The sequence below is a fragment of the Durio zibethinus genome, chromosome 1 (genome assembly GCF_047325235.1).
Source record: "Durio zibethinus cultivar Kanyao isolate XHJ-2024 chromosome 1, ASM4732523v1, whole genome shotgun sequence".
In the NCBI taxonomy this organism is placed as follows: domain Eukaryota; kingdom Viridiplantae; phylum Streptophyta; class Magnoliopsida; order Malvales; family Malvaceae; genus Durio; species Durio zibethinus.
Genome location: NC_143162.1, coordinates 3,075,836 through 3,093,166, shown reverse-complemented (window position 1 = coordinate 3,093,166; position 17,331 = coordinate 3,075,836). Strand labels below are relative to the sequence as shown.

The 17,331-nt window shown below is 31.5% G+C and overlaps 1 protein-coding gene across 7 annotated transcripts; it reads left to right on the top strand.

Annotated features, from left to right (window-relative positions):
* The first annotated feature begins 1,490 nt into the window (after positions 1-1,490).
* On the top strand, positions 1,491-14,203 carry LOC111311664 (protein TRANSPARENT TESTA 9-like). Of its 7 annotated transcripts, none has more exons than XR_016341129.1 (22): positions 1,491-1,673; positions 1,963-2,014; positions 2,296-2,372; positions 2,455-2,588; positions 2,859-2,955; positions 3,134-3,191; positions 4,173-4,281; positions 4,391-4,511; positions 4,597-4,786; positions 5,548-5,894; positions 6,511-6,599; positions 6,751-6,806; positions 7,873-7,935; positions 8,127-8,267; positions 8,537-8,642; positions 8,809-8,883; positions 9,016-9,065; positions 9,553-9,703; positions 9,796-9,962; positions 10,298-10,593; positions 11,051-11,116; positions 14,059-14,203. XR_016341129.1 is itself a non-coding variant. In XM_022911241.2 (21 exons), the coding sequence occupies exons 1-20, from the start codon at positions 1,621-1,623 to the stop codon at positions 10,571-10,573; spliced, it is 2,454 nt and encodes an 817-aa protein (XP_022766976.1). In that variant the 5' UTR covers positions 1,491-1,620; the 3' UTR covers positions 10,574-10,593; positions 11,051-11,188. The 7 variants fall into 7 exon arrangements, 5 of the variants coding, with proteins under 5 accessions (XP_022766976.1, XP_022766977.1, XP_022766975.1 ...); XR_016341127.1 differs by having other exon boundaries at positions 7,831-7,935; XM_022911241.2 differs by lacking the exon at positions 14,059-14,203 and having other exon boundaries at positions 7,831-7,935; positions 11,051-11,188.
* The last annotated feature ends 3,128 nt before the right edge of the window (positions 14,204-17,331 follow it).

The following is a 17,331-nucleotide window of genomic DNA, read 5'->3' as shown; positions in this document are numbered from 1 at the left end:
ATAAATTTCACAAAAATAATAAGACATGTCAAAGAGATACGAGCGAAGACAAATGAAAATATTTTTAAAATTAGAATACAAAACTTAATTTAATTGATTTATTTAATTACTTTTAAAAAGTGATATTTAATAAATTTATGATTTAAATTTCAGTACATATAATATTTTTATCTTAAAATTGTAATTTTTTTATAAAAAAAATACTTTTAAAGTTTATTTTGTTATTATTTTGGAATCTATTTCTCTTTTGCTACATTACTCAAAGGTCAATTTGGCACATTTGGTTTGGTTGAAATTAATTTGTTTTTATTAGTTTTGATTAACATTAACAAATTTCAGATAAAAAATAGTGATTAGTAAGCATATATATATATATTACTTTTAATAAAATTTTTTCCGTCCTAGGGTGTCTTTTAATCACACCAATTCTTTAGTACTTCTCATTATTCGCAAGCAAAATTTGAAGGTCCAGAAATTTGGTTCAGTAATGAGAATGACAAAGAAACATCTCTTGACATGGCCCAATAGCTTGTAATAGCCCAAAAGTTACTTATCAATGACCAAAAAAAAAAAAACAAAGTGTGACACTGTTCCAAGAAGTCAAGGACAGTGTTGAGAATTTCATTTTAATGTTGAATAATATTCTTCAAAAAAAATTATGTTGAATAATATTTTATGTCTATATATATTTAAAATTAATTAATTACATATTAAAATTTATATTGCGTGAATTTTTTGTTAAATTTAATAATCTTATACCTTTTGAATATATTAAAATTTAATTAATTTATATGTAATGCATGCAAATTTTTGTTAAATTTTAACTGTAAAAATTACGTACAAGTCAATATTATTATGATAAAATAAAATTTTAACCGTAAAAATTATAACTATAAAAAGTTTCCTAAAAAAATAACGAGCAAATCAATATTATTATGATACCAAAGGATTATAATTAAAATTAATACTTTCACTTTTGCATGATTAATGCTAAAATAATAGCTTTATTTAATTTTAAGGTCAGTGTCTATGAGCACTTACTTAGTAAGGTTAGTTAAAATATTATTTAAAATTTTTTTATATTTAATGCTTTAATTGCATTAAGTGTAAATTTTTAAAAATATTATCTTAATTATTATCACTAAACAAAAACTTTTTATTTTGCCATCCACTACACATCTATTAACAATTCCTTTAATTTTATTAAAAAGCGAAATTACATAAAAAATTCGGGGTTAAACGTCGCCGTCCCAGCCTCAAACTACAGCCCTTAAAAAAACTGATACGTTGCTCTAACAGCACGTCGCCTCCTTCAAAATTCTTTTTCATTTTAACTTAATTTTAGTATTATTTTAAGTCGGCGAGAAATTGACGTAATTTCACTCCCAGCAAAAAAGTGAGACAAAACGTTGAATGTTGGTTGCCGCAGCGCAGCATTCACCAAACGGCCATACCAAATAACTAAAACCAAACCAAAGTCTAGTCCCCTTGAGGGCGGACCAAACGAAGCTGAAATTTCATCTTCCATCAATTATTTTTTCTTCTCATTTCCCTCGACGTTCCCTTTCTCTTCTTCTAGGGTTTCTTTCCTCACCCTAACCAGATCTCCCATTCTTCACAATGTGGCGCTCGCTTTGGCGATCCATCGATCGCTTCTCTCTTCAACACTTCAAGTAACTCCTCTTTCTGTTCCTCTCAATCCTTTTATTTCAAATGCTTTATTTGATTATCATTTTTTGTCTTCGATTCAAATTTAAAATGTAATTATATTCTGTTTGATTATAATGTGGCACTGGTTTTTCTTCTTTTGAATTTTGTTAATTGACTTTAATTAGGTTTGATCAGTTCCTTTTGTTACTTGCATTACTTTCTTGTCGCTCAAGGATTCGACATCAATTTTCGTTTTATGATTATTATTCTAACGAAGATTCTTTTTTTTTTTTAATCTTATTCTGGATATAGATACGTAATCACTGAATTGCAGCAGATCAGAGTTGTCAATAAGCAGAACAGTGTAACTCACTTGACTTTTAAATAATTTTGTAATATTTTAAGATTATTATTCTATACAATGGCGGTGAAGGTTGAAAACTCCATGAGTAGGTTCATATGTTTGCCACCTATCTTTTTAACTATAAATAAGGAAGTTAAAGTTCCATTACTTTCAAGTTAAGATATCTAGTTAAATTGATATGGGGCTATTAATCCCTCTTGTGGGTCTATATATGAATGTTTTCTTTTCAAACTGACCTGTTTTTCATTTTTTTTTCCCTCCTCGTTGTTCACTCTATGCAGGAAGCAGTGATAGATCTACTACAAACCATCGTGGAGATAGTGACATATGGTGACAGACAAGATCCATTAATATTTGAGTATGCACGAAACATCTTTTCATGTATGGTTATGTCTTTCAGTATCTTTGTGATGTAATCTGAGTTTCTTTAATTGTTGCAGATGTTTTATGGAATACCAAGTTTTAGCAGAGTTTGTACGGGTACTAAGGATCAGTACAAGTGCAAAAATTGAGGCACCATTGCTTCAGTATCTAAGCATAATGATCCAAAACTTGGATAGTGAACATGCAATTTGTAAGATGCTTTGTGCCATAGATATGTATGTTAAAACTTCTTGCATGTTTAGGCTTTTCTTTCTTTATTTCTGTTGGCATTTCAGCAGAAATGCTCTTGCCTCTTGGGCTTTTGAGACTGTGATCTCAAACATAAATGTTGACATGCCATGCACAAATAAGTACATTTTAACTTTTTCTGCCTGTTTGTCTTGTCTCTCAAATTCTTTTTATGTTATCCCTTGACTATTGTTCATGCAGCTTCAGTGATGCATACAATTTTATGATGCAGATTATTGTTTAAGCAATGACTATATCAACAACATCATAGCACATCAATATAACTTTGATGCAGGAGATCTTGCTCTTTATTATGTGTCTTTCTTAAGGTTGTTCTTTTTGTTCTTTCTCCTTTAAATTTCTAAAGCATAGCAATGTAGTTTTCATCTATTGAGATTGCCAGTTTACACTGATTGTTTTTTCTTGCTGAAACTATTGCTTTACTTGTTTATCAAAGAGGGAAACAAATTGGAGTATATTTATGATCCTGTTTTTCTGTTAAATCAGAGCAGTGAGCAGCAAAATAAATAGAGACACGCTTTGCCTTCTTGTTAAGGTTCATGGGGTAAGTTAAAGCTCAATAGCTCATTTATGTAAGACATAATTCTAAGTCTTAATATGTTTGTATCCTGTGGTTGATGTAGTTTGGAACAATGTTGTAGTATCATCACACATCTAATTTGTCTTTACTGCCAACATGCAGTTACATGCTCAAACATTTGAAATTTTTGCTTAAGCATGAAACCTTGATTTTGCCAATATTACATGAGGGCTTTCTTTAAATGATGCCTATAGTAAACCTTTATTCCTTTATCTGCCCGCATTTTATGTCTCTGCTGCCTTTAAAAGAGTTGTTGATGTTGACCATGCACAAAGTTATATATTTTGCTCTTCGACAAAGAAGATGAGGATAGAGGATTTTCTTTAAGTTTCTTTCTGATGAAGCTTTTGGTAGGTTGATTAAATTAGCTTCCTTCTCAAGTTTAGGGCATTAAACCAGAAACAAGAAGTTATGGTCTTTGGTTGAGTCCATTGGTTTGGTTGCTATTCACTTGTCAGAGGCACCTGACTTCATCTTCACCACCTACTTGAAGTGCATTTTGTCATTTATGTTGATGACATAGGGAGAGTAGCCCCAAAAAAGAAACAGGATATATGTTTGACAACTTTCTATATAAAGATAATGAATAATGGTGTATTGTGTGCTTGTCTGTGTGTGTTGTTATTCATTTAGGGACTAATATTGTCTGAAGCCACAGGTTAAAATTATTTAGAAGATTTTCTTATTTGCTTGCTTGTGTTTGTGTCTATGTTCTATCTAGATTAGAATGTTTTGTCTTCACCTTTTGTGCATGATGTGCCATTACCCTTGCTTGTGTGAATGAAAAGCTTTTTTCCATAGCTTGACATTTTCTCCCTTAACTTGTATGATTTATCTTCAATTTCCTATATTCTTTTTTATATTGATTAAATTGAGTTTCTTTCTTGTTTTCTCATCTTTTTTTTCCTTTTCTTTTGAACATTGTATCTCCCTTTGTTACTGCAGGATGTGGTCGTCTCATTTCCTTTGTATAGTGAGGCTCTTAAATTTGCTCAACATGGGGAAAAGATGATTCAAACAGCTATACGTGCATTGACTCTCAACATATACAATGGTAATATTCATCTGTTGTCTTCTTTGATAAAAGAGATCCGATGCCTTTACCATGAATTTTTGGTATCTTGAAAAAATGTCTGCTTTATTTTTGAATTTGGTTTCTGCAGTTAGTGATGATATGGTCTATCAATTTGTAACAACTCCTCCAGCCTCGAAGTACTTCTCAGACTTGGTTTCTAGCTTATGGGAGCAATGTCTACATCTAGATGCCCTAGTCCATTCTACGGAGTATGTTGCTTAGAAACTTTGGTAATAAATTCCCCTGTTAATATTTTAGATATTAACTTTTAAGGAAAAATCTACCTTGGGGCAGGGAAAAATGCACTCTTCAAAAGAACAAGGACATATTTCTGGAAACTGATAAAATTATAGACGATCTTTACTACTTCAAGGACATTCTTTCTGTTGGCGAATCTCGTTTACATAGAGTTGTTACCCAAAATCTTCTCAGTTTTCTTATTTTTCCCTTGTTGCTCCCGCTACTGCAGTTAGGAGAGAATAAAGTAAGTTTTCATCCCTGTGATTCTTTTCATGCTTGGTTTTGCGGTTTCAAGGGAAAAATATTTTCTGGTTTACCTTTAACTCTAATTTATGAATGCTTCTTAAAAATGGAGGTATCTGGCTGGTGGTCACTAAATTTTTGAGGGATCCAGGTCTTGCACATTTTACATGATGGGGCTTATATTTTTTTCAAGAATAATATCTAAAGTCTCTTGTGACATTTAAATTCAAGCTAATTGGTTCTTTTAATTTAATGCTTTGATACATATCATTAGATCAATCATTGCTTTTTTTTGGTATCAAGCTTTAAATGGTCAGGTAGTGCTCTGCTGTTATACACAGAATGTAGATGGATTAAAAGGCTGAGAATGTTCATTTTCTTGGACATTTTTCTTAGACTTGTTCATGGACTTATATTGTTTCCTCTTGGTTTTTTTCTCTTCTGTCTACCACCTGCAATTGAGGTTCAAGTGGTAGTCTGGTGGCTGTACCATGGTCTTAGTTCTTGGTTCATACACCATCTTCACTGTTCAACACTTTCTTGAGAAAGTATAATTACAAGAATAAAAAAATGGGAAGGATGTGGGGAGACCCAAATTAAAAGGAAAAAACACTGCTCCAAAGTAGAATTCTGTTGGTGGAAATGCAAAATTGTTTCTATACACATGTATGTTAGCTATGTTAATGTTATTGATATTTGAAATCTGTAATTTTGAGTTTTCTTTGCATGAAACATTCATTCGTCAACTTATTTTTTTTTCAGGGTAGCCACAACATCTCAGCAGTCACTTCTCTGTACATAGTTTCTCGTCTTCTTCAAGTTGTTGGTGGAAAACACTTGATTAATGCAGTGGCCGGTCTTCTTCTGTATCATTATATTACATTAAGTGAGAGAGATGCTACCAATGGAGATAGAACTGGTATCTCAGCTAATGCAAGTGCTCTTCTCCGCTCATTGAATGATATAAATATCAAGGTATGTTCTGGTTCTGAGGCTGAAGGAGCAGAAGACATCAACATAAACAGTCTACTTGAACATTTAGACGAGCATATATCCTCAAATTCTCATTTTGATGGCAGCCCTAAGGATGATAATATGTGTATAGAGAGGTTGGTATTCTTCCTATTCTGATGTAATATTTGATCTTGGCAAATATTAATCAACTCTTTATTTTCATAAAGAAGTTGTGATAAAGTCTTTAATTGTGGTTTTATTTCCTTTTTCAAGATCGAACACTGAGATTAGTGATATATGTTTTAGGCCTAGTGGAAATATGTTGTTTCCATCACTAAGGAGATTTTTTTCCAACTAAATATTATGTGTTATAACTTGGAAGTGTACATCACCATTATGGAGCACATCTACTAATTCAGGAGGCTTAGGTGGTGCTGAAAAGAGTGGTTAACTCCTAAATTGTATCTTATCTTTGTTTTAAGTTTTCATCATATTCTTCTATCTCTTCTAGAATTGTGACCACTGCTTTCGTGGCCTTAGCTATATATTTTTTTCCCATCTGTTATCTTAACATTTGACCATTACCTGGGAAATAGAAACACAGAGCTATTTAGGTTCCTCTCATATATGGATAGATAAGGAAAACAGCTATAAATGATAGGAACACGGTTGATCTGCAGCATCTCTATACGTACTTACTTTATCTTGTTATGGTTGCAAGGATTGCTTTGAATTATAATTTGAATTGATGCTTTGAAGTTGTTGGTGCAGGATTGGGATTTTTGCATATTTATTTTCAGACAATGACAGTTTATCATTAGCATCTCTATTTTTACTAGTTACTCTAGCAGAAAATAAAGGTATATTATATTTTCGTCTTTCAGTTGTTTTTATCACAGTTTCTTTTTGGTATATATTAGACATAAATCCTTGGAAAAATTTTTATATTTATGTATTTCCTTGCTCTTCTTTTTTCGAAAGGGAAAATTATAATTTTAGCTTATTGTATAGATTTGGAGCATTTTCCTGCATCAGTGATTGGAATAAGCCAAAGTCAGGACTTGATGGTAAGAATGGATCTCATGTATGTCTGAATGGATTTCTTTTGGTGAAAGTTTATATTTGATCAAGGTTACCTAGCAACCATTGGGATGGAATGACCGCCTGTTCTTGCTTCAGTATCATGTTATTCCTTCTTTCTATTTTCATTGGTGTCAAGGGTATGGAATTACTTTTTCTGATGCAAATTACTGTTGCCTTACTAGAGGGAACATATTACCTGGATACTTTTCTTTCATCTAATTATTTATCTGGATCGTGGTGTCCAACTTATTGGTTAAACTTGATTCAATAAGGATGTTTTAAAGACAACTAATACTTAAAGTTTGATACTGTGGTTGGTTAAGAAAACTAACTTCTATTATACCTAGTTTGATACTGTGGTTGGTTAACCTCTATCTTCTTTTAATCCTACCAGGCCAGCATCTTAGCAATCCGAACTTTTCCACTGTCCTAGATGTCCACAATAGTTTCACATGAGTGTTATAATAATCTGTCTATAAGAATCATAAAATGTTGTCAAGTTTCTGAAATTCTGTTTTAAGGAATGGTTTTGGTCATGTAAAAATTCTTCATTTTCTGATTTAAAAAGTTAGTGGATCAATACATTTCACCCTTCAGAATCTCCATGCAGTGCATGGATGCATTGTAAGATAAGATTCTCACTCAAACTGATGCAATATTTAAAATCTAAGTTATTACTTGTAGGTTTTCTCTCGAACTTCTTATGTAGTAGTTGGTTCTGATTCACATTTTCAAACAAACAAAATGGTTGGTAGCTAAGTGATACACTGCTGATGTTCAAGTCTGGAGTCACTCAGAATTATACTGTTTTTGTCCTGGGACAATCTTTTTTTTTTTGGCTGTGCAAGTCTATCTTCACTTCAATATCATCTTATTGCTTATTTAATGCATAAATTATTTCAAGAATGCTAATAATTTTAAGTATGTGGAAAAGGGTTATCTAGTTACCATTAGCATCCAAATATGATGTCACTAGAAAGTTTTTTCTTAGCCAATGATATTTTGCAGTTCTTTAACTGTTATCTGAGACCACCAGTTTACTTGCTCCAGAAAAACCATGACTCAGCTTTTCCAACAGTGGATGGAAGTATTCTTGTGAGACTTATGCCTCAGGTAGTGTGTTAACTGGGCACTGTTATTTTTCTTCCCCTTTCCACTCTACATTCATTATTAATGGTATTAATCATTTAATTGTTGTTTTCACTGGACAGTGTCTGGAATTTTGATGCTTTGTTTCATGGTTTTGTCAACTTTTCAGTATTATATAATTTCTCTCTCTATTCTTTTCTTTCTTTTTAAAATAGATTATCAAGGCATTATTGAAGGTTTTAGCAAGCCAACCACCAGTTTCCCCACCAAGACAGTGGCATACTGGGTGGTTTTTGCGAAAGCTACTGCAATGTCAAGGAAATATGCTCACCGATGAACATATCCACCTATTCAATGTAAGCATCCTACTGATTTGTTGTGCTTGCTTTAAATTAATTATGCCAATGGAAATATTGCTGCTTCCGACATTTTCATTTTGAACAAAATGGATGATATTTCCTGTTCATGCATGGTGGGTAAGCTGAAACCAGTTGCCTCTGTTACTTAGTTTTAGCTGGTGTTATTACAATTATAAACCATCATTAGCAGGTTAGATTTCTCTAAAATTTCATTTAATTATGCAAAAATTTTCTAAAGTTTTATATTTTCTAGTTATTATCGACAGACTTCGTATGAGCAGTCCCATGAATGTCTTCAAAAAGAACTTGATGGATGTTGGTTTGATCATATCCCTGATACTATAAGACATGAGTGGGGAAGCTGTAAAAAAGGTATCAATTACAGTAATTTAATTCCTGTTTGAATTTTATCTTCTTAAACAGAAGGTGAAAGATTTGCAAGATGTGGGTTTGGATGGACACGGTGAAAACACATCGTATTTCTTCTTCAAAATAGGAATCATTTAAAATTGATAATATCTACTGTTATTTCATACAGCTCTCGAGGAACAATCCCAAGCTAAAGATCCCTTATTTGCACTGGAGCTTGCAATCTGCCAGCAACCCATGGATGGTATTGAGCCCTTCCCCTCTTCTCTTTTCTTTTTATGCATCAATGCACGTGGAATGTGTGTCTAACTCTCCTGTTATGCTTAAGAAAGTTTTTGCACCTTTTACTTCATGACATTTATATTATACATTTCAGGCAGTGTGAGTTCTTATTTTGCTTGGCAGAGGATGGTTGATGCAGTAAAGGTTTGTTATCACTCCATATATATAGTTTGATTTATTTATATTTATTTAGTGGTTCATGCATTGTGTTCTCAGCCTTATTAGGGTTTCTAACTATTGAGTTGGCTGTTGCCAATATTGTACATGCACACAATGAATTAATAACTGAAGGAAATGAAGTTGGTGTTTATGCTCAAAATGGTGCTTAAATACAAGACATGCGGCAATCAGAATGTGTGGTGCATGTATAGAATTGAAAATTACTGCTTTGAGTGGCTACATGACTGAAATATTCCAGTCTCATTGGTTTTGTTACAAGCATTTTGACTTTCATTTATTCTGTTATGTGTTCTGAGATATGATTTGACTTTTGTTTCATTTCATTAATAATTAGTCTCCATTGAAAGCATTACTACTGTATGTGTTACCTATACATTTACTGCAAGTTTGCCTTTTGAGCGCTCACTATTGTTTTTCCCACAAAAGATCTCACAGAACTTAATAAATGTAGGTTTTCATTCTCCATCTTCAGCTCAAGGCATTTTTTTTCATGGGAGTTTTACTTGAAAAACCTTCACTGAAGTCATGGAGTAACAGTGATTCTGGAAAAACTTATCGTACAGATATTTCATCTGCCAGCTTTGGGTCAGAAGTCTCTTTAGGTTGGATATCATTCAAGTAAATGTTTAGTCGACCATCCAAAATATCTTCTGAGACCATGTATCCTCATTCTTCCTATATTGAACTTCTGTAGGATCAGGAATCCCTTGTAGGATTGCTTTTTCATATGCTGGAGTCAGGGATATTTACCTAATAGCAGTGGCAAGAGGAATTTCTGGAAAATTGATTCTTGTAGAGAAGCATCCTTTCCGGAGTCAACGAGGAACTGTAATTGCCATCGCTCCACTGGCAGGGTTAAGTGTGAGTCAGGATGTTGCTGATTTGTTGTTTTCTTTTCCAATAGCTGTGATTCTAAGGAGGACTTTAAAGATATGTTTTGGTGTTGGTATGACCATTTAGGGACGTTCTTTTCTAATCAAAATTACAAACATAATCAACAAATAAAACGTGCTTCTCTTGGTTGGCTTCTAAAATTTTCTAATCTGCCTCTTAACTTTCTGCTGTCTATTGGGTGCAATCCAGCATCTCTGATCAATTATTCATCGAAAAGTTGGTAATTGATTCGTTTAGATACTCGAAGCTTGAAATAATTGATTCTCTTATTAATTTATAGTTTTCCTGTTCGGTTGAAACAGCCCAAGATAGATGAAGACCACCCAACATGGTTACATCTCCGGATAAGAGAATTTGATTCAAAATTCATTACAGCTAGTGCCAAGCAATCAACTGTTTCCAATCCTGCCACTGACGGGAGATGGACACTTGGTTTTCCTAGTGCAAAGGCTTGTGAGACTGCTCACTTATTGATTCTTGAAGAAGTTTGTAAGCAGAGGTCCTTTGTTGAGAGCATACTTGCTCCGCTGCTTCAGGATGATTATCTAGGAAATATGTCGGATAGCCAAGGCGATTAAAGCTCCAGCCTGAGTTCTAGGTTTGCTTACTAACTAAAAAGATTGTCTTAGTTTTCTTTTGAGGGGGGTTGGTTCACTGAAGAATTCTGTATGCTGATGTAGACACGACAGTTTTGCAAGCGAATAGGTGCTTATTATAGTTCTTTTATGTAATTCACATGTAACTAAATTAAGGGCATTGTTATATCGTTCTTTAGGCATTATTCTGTTGTCAGTCTGTAAAAGTATGTTGTCGACATGTTTTGTGAAATATGTTGTCATAAATAAAAATTTCAGTCTAGTGTAAGTTCATCTCTTTTCCATCTTATATAATTATTTTTGATGTATGCTCTAATACATTATGTATGTGGCCTATTTTTCATTGACATTAGGACACGCGTATGATCAAATGTTGTACATTTGGTTTTGTAACTTTATGATCATGTGCAGCCTTTTTCTTGTGGTTCACAAGCATCTCATGTAAAAATCCATTTGCAGTCTTATCATCTTCTGGAGTGCAACTATCGTACCCCTGCCCTCCTGTCTGCAGTTTGCACGTGCACGGTGCGTCAAATTCTCTCTATACCTCCTTATCCTTTCTTTGCATTTCCAGCTCTGCATGACATCAAAAGATGCATTAGTCGAAATCGAACTGTGTAAATCTTCTGTTCATATTTCTAGTTTCACCATTTACCAGAAGTCTTAAAAGTTTCTGGCAGTTCTTTCTAATGAAGTTTAATCAGGATAAATGTTTAAGAACTATCACATAGTTGTAACTCATTTAGCCAATAGGACATTTATTTGAGACTATATAATCATGGCACTCGTATTTTTTCTTAGTGATCCTTTAGAAAGGTTCAATTAAGAAAAAGGTGAACCTAACAGAAATAGTGAAGATATATACATAGATGATTAACTTGTATCAGCAACACCATGAATCTAGAATATATGCAGGGGGGAGGGGAATGTCCATCCGTTGTACGAGATTTTATCTTAATGTTCATTTCAGGCTAAAGACACAAGAAATTCCATATGCACATCAAAGAGAAGCAGGAATTTGTTCAATTCATGCTCCTAATTGGTGTGGAGAATAAGAACTAAAGTAAAATCAATTCGGGGTATTTGAAGCTTGATAAAAATTTATCAAATGTTTAATTTAATTAGTTTAAACATCTATTTTTAAGTTTAAAATTTAAATCTTAATATTTATAATTTTTTTTTATATCCAAGTTACGATATCTTTTGTAATAAAAAATTTCGATGAAAATAATGCAAGGGTTTAATATTTAGCTGCATTTTGATGGAGATACTGAATGATCATAAAATAATGGGAACTTTTTAGAAAAGGAGTGTGTGGTACGTAATTCCATGACCTTTTACATTAACAAGGCTGTCATGTCAAAATTAGAGCAACTTTTTTCCCCAATGTTACAACCTTTAAAAGTCTGGGCGGCCACTCAAAAATACTATTAACAATTCCCTTTCTCTTTTAGAGGGTTTTGTTCCCCCTCTTGGATATTGCTTTCGTCCACATGGCCACATATAGACCAAAAGATGCTTATTTGAAGCTTAAAAGCATAAAAATGAGCGGTCCTTTTGAGTAGATAATGCCATATTTTACTTTTAATATTGCTTTTGTGAGAGAGTGCTTTACTTTAAGCAAAAGAAGAAAAGAAAATATAATTTCTATACATTGTATTATGTACGCAACTACGCAAGGATCTCCAATCCAATGTGTTCACTTGAAAAAAATTAAAGGATTTGATAGGGAAAGAATAGAAAAGATTACCCTATGCCTTTCACTTTGACGCCCATATCTTTTAGTCTTCCAAACAAACAGAGATTAGCTATAACCGTTATAGCTGGGGTATGGCCTTAGCAACTGCATATATTCCCTTCTCTCTTTCATTCAAACACTCCTTTTCTAGCATTTCAGAATTGCTTTACATTCAAATAATTTGGTGCCTCCTTTGTATGTCTTTTTAGGCTATAGAGAAGCTTTTTGACTAAGGGGGAGGGGAGGGGGGACTGAGAAAATGCTCACTGGGGAAAGAATTAACAGTTGAGAGTTTTGGATTATTTGTTGTAAGGAACTCTTTGGGTCCTACTTCTCTATCAATCCTATTCCTTCGTGTGCATCACTCACATACAAAACAACTAAATGCATCATCACTGATGTAGGACAGTAGAAAGAACTAATGCATTTAATGTTAATAATGTACATATGTTTATTGTATTTTAGTGCTAAGATTGATTTTGGGAGTTTTTTTTTTTTTTTTGTAAAATGATATTGCAATGTTATAAGCTAGAAGTATAGCTAAGGGTTTTTCAATATCAACAAATTCATCGTGGTATATGGTGATTAATACATAAATGCTATGTTTGTTGGACTCATGGTGAGTGTTAGATATAAATATGTGTTCAAATCAAATATGAATTTGTTCAATTAAAAAAAAAACTAGTCTTATATTGGGAAAGTCAAACTTTTATAATTGTCTCTAGAAAGGATAAATTTTATATAAAATTTTTAAGTGAAATTTGTTAATTTTTTAAAAATGATTTAATAAAAAATCTAAACTGATAGATTGATAAAATTTGTGAAGATCATTAATATATAAAAAATATTAAAAATGATATTTATAATTTAAATTTGATTGATACTTATTCGACAGTAAGATTTAATTTTATCAACAGTTTACTAAAATTATCTATTTAAAAATTATTTAAAAATTTATTAAAATTTTTTCAAATTTTATACATTTAATTTATATAATGAGATCTTTCAATTTATCAATTTTAATTTTTATTTACTCATTTTTAGTTAAAAATTTCACGAACTTTCACTTAAGAAAAAACTTCATCAAATCTTTCCCTTGAAGGAAATATACTTGAATACGAATACTTTTAAAAAATAAGAGTTTGAATAAACATAAGACAAATTTATGTATTTACGTACACACTCAACAACTTGGAGAATATTATAGTATTCTATACATATATTGATATTAATAAATGTAACAAGATCCTGAAGAATGAATATATATCTCAGCAAATACATGACTAAAACCATACTAGTTGTTTGCATAGGATTTTAAACAATAAAACTAGCTTGCAAAATGTATACAAGCATCCTAGAGAGAAACCATATATAATTAATAAGGCAAACAATATTCTAAACCATGGTAAAGACAAACCTCTGTCCTATCATATCATATCATATCATGTCAACTCATTTGAAATGCTAACACCTTCTTGGGCTTCCAATATAAAGAACATTCTTCTAGTTTTTTGGGTTAGGATGCTGTTCTCTATAGGCAGCTGTGAAGTTGTCACCAGCTTTCTGTCATAGCTACCATGTGAGATGTGACCATGAAGCTAGTATCTGTTTGTTATAGTGATCAGTTCTATGATTGTTGAATTATTCTCCATGTCTTTCTTTTTTTTTATTTTTTTAATCTTTTCTATTGAGCTTGCTTTCTTTCTTTCTTAAATGAATGTTTTTTCAGGGAGACATGATTGTTTTGAGACTGAAAGTATTAACGGTAAGCATGGGTTTAATTAGCAAAGAGTTGGTTTGAATTAAAAAAAAAAAAAAAGCGAGTAAAAGCTAGAAATAGATGATTGAAGAATGAAAGGGAGATCTCTCGTTTGTTGTGTAAGGAAAATATGCCTTGACAGTCAGTTTATACTTACAGTATGAGAATTCCTAGATTTATATAGTGGTGTTGGTGTAGCTCTCCTTTCTATGTAATGGCACGCAGAGGAATAAGAGCAGTGAGTTAGAGATGGGCCACAACAAAGCTAAAACACCCACAACAATTTATATTGTGCTGGCAGAAGAATTTATGACCCTCAATGATTTTGAAGTTTTTTTGAACCTACGTTAAAAACGCCTAAAGTTTTTTTTTTTTTTTTTTAATTATATGGATTAGAGTGTATTCTCGTATTAGAAGAGTTACGTTTGAATTTCTTTCCCTAAGATTAAAATATATATATATATATTAAATTGTTCAAAATAATGAAGATACGTTTGTCCATTAAAGGATATAAAAGCTTTGTTGACTGGAACATGCATGTGAAACATGTTCCAATTCCAAGCGAGTTTTTTTTTTTTTTTTGAGTGGTTTGCATATATTCTTTGGTGGAGTATAATAATAGTGACGAAGATTGAAGAATATGCGCCGCTGTTCTTGACTGTCATTTTTTTTTTGTCATTACATCAATCCATGGCAAATGAACCTCAATATAAATGTTTGTAGAAGAAGATGCATTCGTAAGGTTTCCTTATTCATAGTATCTATCGAATTATTTGCTACAATATAATTACAAGGCGTCTGTCATTTTTCAAACACACACATGGTTTTGTGCCTTTGTGTATGGCTTTTCACTAATTTCTCGATTAAAGATATTTGATCATATTAAGTTAAAAATAAAAATTTGAGTTTCTATTTTATACATTGTCATTATATAAAATTTATATATTATCAATTAATTAACAATTTATTAATGAGATAAATCAAATGATAATATTTTAATTTATGTATATTTATTTTAATGAATTATCATCATGAAATTTATAAACTGATAATATATCAAATATAAACTCTAAAAAATTTACCATATTAATAATACATGTTTTCCCTTGAAAAAGAAATAATTTTAATTGTGTGGTTACATTAAAGAAAATACATATCTTCCCCTAAAAAAAACCTTATGGACTAACAACTTTCAGAAATCCCATGATACCTATCACCCCAAAAAAAACCCTCACAACATTTTTTCCCTTTCTAAATTCAAGTAAAATCGTATTCTACATTTGTCGAAGAGTCCATGTCATATGATTACGCATTGGTCGCGGAGTTTAATTTTTAAAATATTTCATAAGTGAAGTTAGAAAGTTGACATTTTTTAATAATTAATTAAATTGTTAATTTTTATGAATATAATTTTACCAGACATTTGTTAATCCTCTAATGATCTCATTAGTGAAATCTAAAACTTCTTTGTTAATATAAATAAATCCTTATCCTAATTGCCGTGTTAAAAAGAAACCAGACCCATATCAAACAATGCACATATAGACTCTGGAAGTTCGTTACCGTATGTTTGTTCCTTAATTTTTCTTTTTCATTTTCTTTTTTTCTTGTGAATCAAAGGGAGGGTCCAAAAGCTCCAACTTTATGAAATAATGAAGAGAGAGAGAGAGAGAGAGAGAATGGGGGAAGAATGTTTTGGGTTTTGGGGTTGGGGAGTTGTTAATAATCCCCATGCAAAACATACAGTATATGCATTTAAAGAGCGTCAAGTTCTGTTGTAAGTAATTTACTTTCTACGAGAAAAAAGGAAAACCAAACGCTTTATTCCATGTCCGGAAGAAAATCGTACACAGTTCCCGATTTCTTTACACACATATATAGTCCCCATTCTCTTTTCAGGTCCTCGGGTTTGGCAGATTGAGTTGGTGGAAAACTACCTTTTTTTTTTTTTTTTTTTTTTTTTTCACCTCAGTTTGAGCTTTGCCAGAGCCTCCATTTTGCTACACTAAAAGTCCACATTTGCCCATGCTTTTTATGCTGAATCATTTTATTACAGGGGTTTATTTCGTCTTTTCACATTAAGGTATTGGTCAATTCCTCCACCATGAATTTACTTATAGTATGTATGAATGTTTTAATTGTAAAATTAATTGTTTTCTGAAGATATTAGTTTATCCTTAGTATACCACTTTGTAATTGCTTTCGTGCGGCTAAAAATTAGTCTGATTGAGCTATGTTTTTACTGAAAAAAGTGCTAGCATTGAGTAGGCCTCAAGGTTAATTACAAATGAAAATGATCAAGCCAAGATTTTGTTTGTGTGCACTTCGAGATTAAGAGCTCATTTCGAACAATGATTAGTTCTGATACGATGTGATTGGTGCCTCTAATCGTGTCATACATGTGTTTGGCTAACAAAAGCAGCACAGTACAGAGGATTTTAAACGTGCAGGACCTTCAATGACTGATGCCTTATTGGTCCACTTAGTAAACACACCATTCTTTTTTTTTTTTTTTACTTTTTAATCCTTACAATTGTATTATAAAAAAAAAACTATCCTTATATTTTAATCTTTTTTTATCATTTAAAATAATTTTGTTAATGTTTATATCAACACATAATTTTATTAATTTAATATAATAAAAAGATTGTCAATATATTACTATTTTTATTAAGTTCTAATTATTTAGTAACAAAGTATTACTTGACATAAAATAATTTTTTAATTTTATAAGCATTAAATATTTAAAATTTTTATTACATATAATTTATAATTTAACATCTTTAATAATAATTTTTTTTATTACTATTCATCTCACGTTTATTATTGTATTTACATCCAAATATATATTTCATCATTTATTTTAATTTTATCACTCCAATAATTAATCTCACTTCAACCATAATTTTTAATCTCACATTACCAATCTTGTCACCCATCTAAATAGAATCTTAAGAGTCTTTTGTTAATTTTTAGATTAAATTTACCAAATATTCTTTTTTTATTTTATTAATTACTATAAAAAATTTGCATGAAAGAGAGAGACCCACTTAGCAGTACCATATCTTCTATCAAAATTGATACAGATTAAAAAATTATTAGTTCAATAGTATTGAAATCAATTCTAAAATTAAAAGTCTCAGTTTGAAAATCATTAATAAACCCATATAGTAGAAATGAAAGAGAGAGAAAGAGCAAAGCTGAGTTGCCTTTGATACTGCTGTATCCGTCCTGCTTGTCAGC

Excerpts from the sequence above, each read along its gene's own strand:
- LOC111311664 (XM_022911241.2), top strand. The coding sequence starts at position 1,621 with ATGTGGCGCTCGCTTTGGCGATCCATCGATCGCTTCTCTCTTCAACAC. Across the intron at positions 2,956-3,133 it reads TATTATGTGTCTTTCTTAAG|AGCAGTGAGCAGCAAAATAA; the intron begins GTTGTTCTTTTT and ends CTGTTAAATCAG. Across the intron at positions 6,807-7,830 it reads GCCAAAGTCAGGACTTGATG|TTCTTTAACTGTTATCTGAG; the intron begins GTAAGAATGGAT and ends GATATTTTGCAG.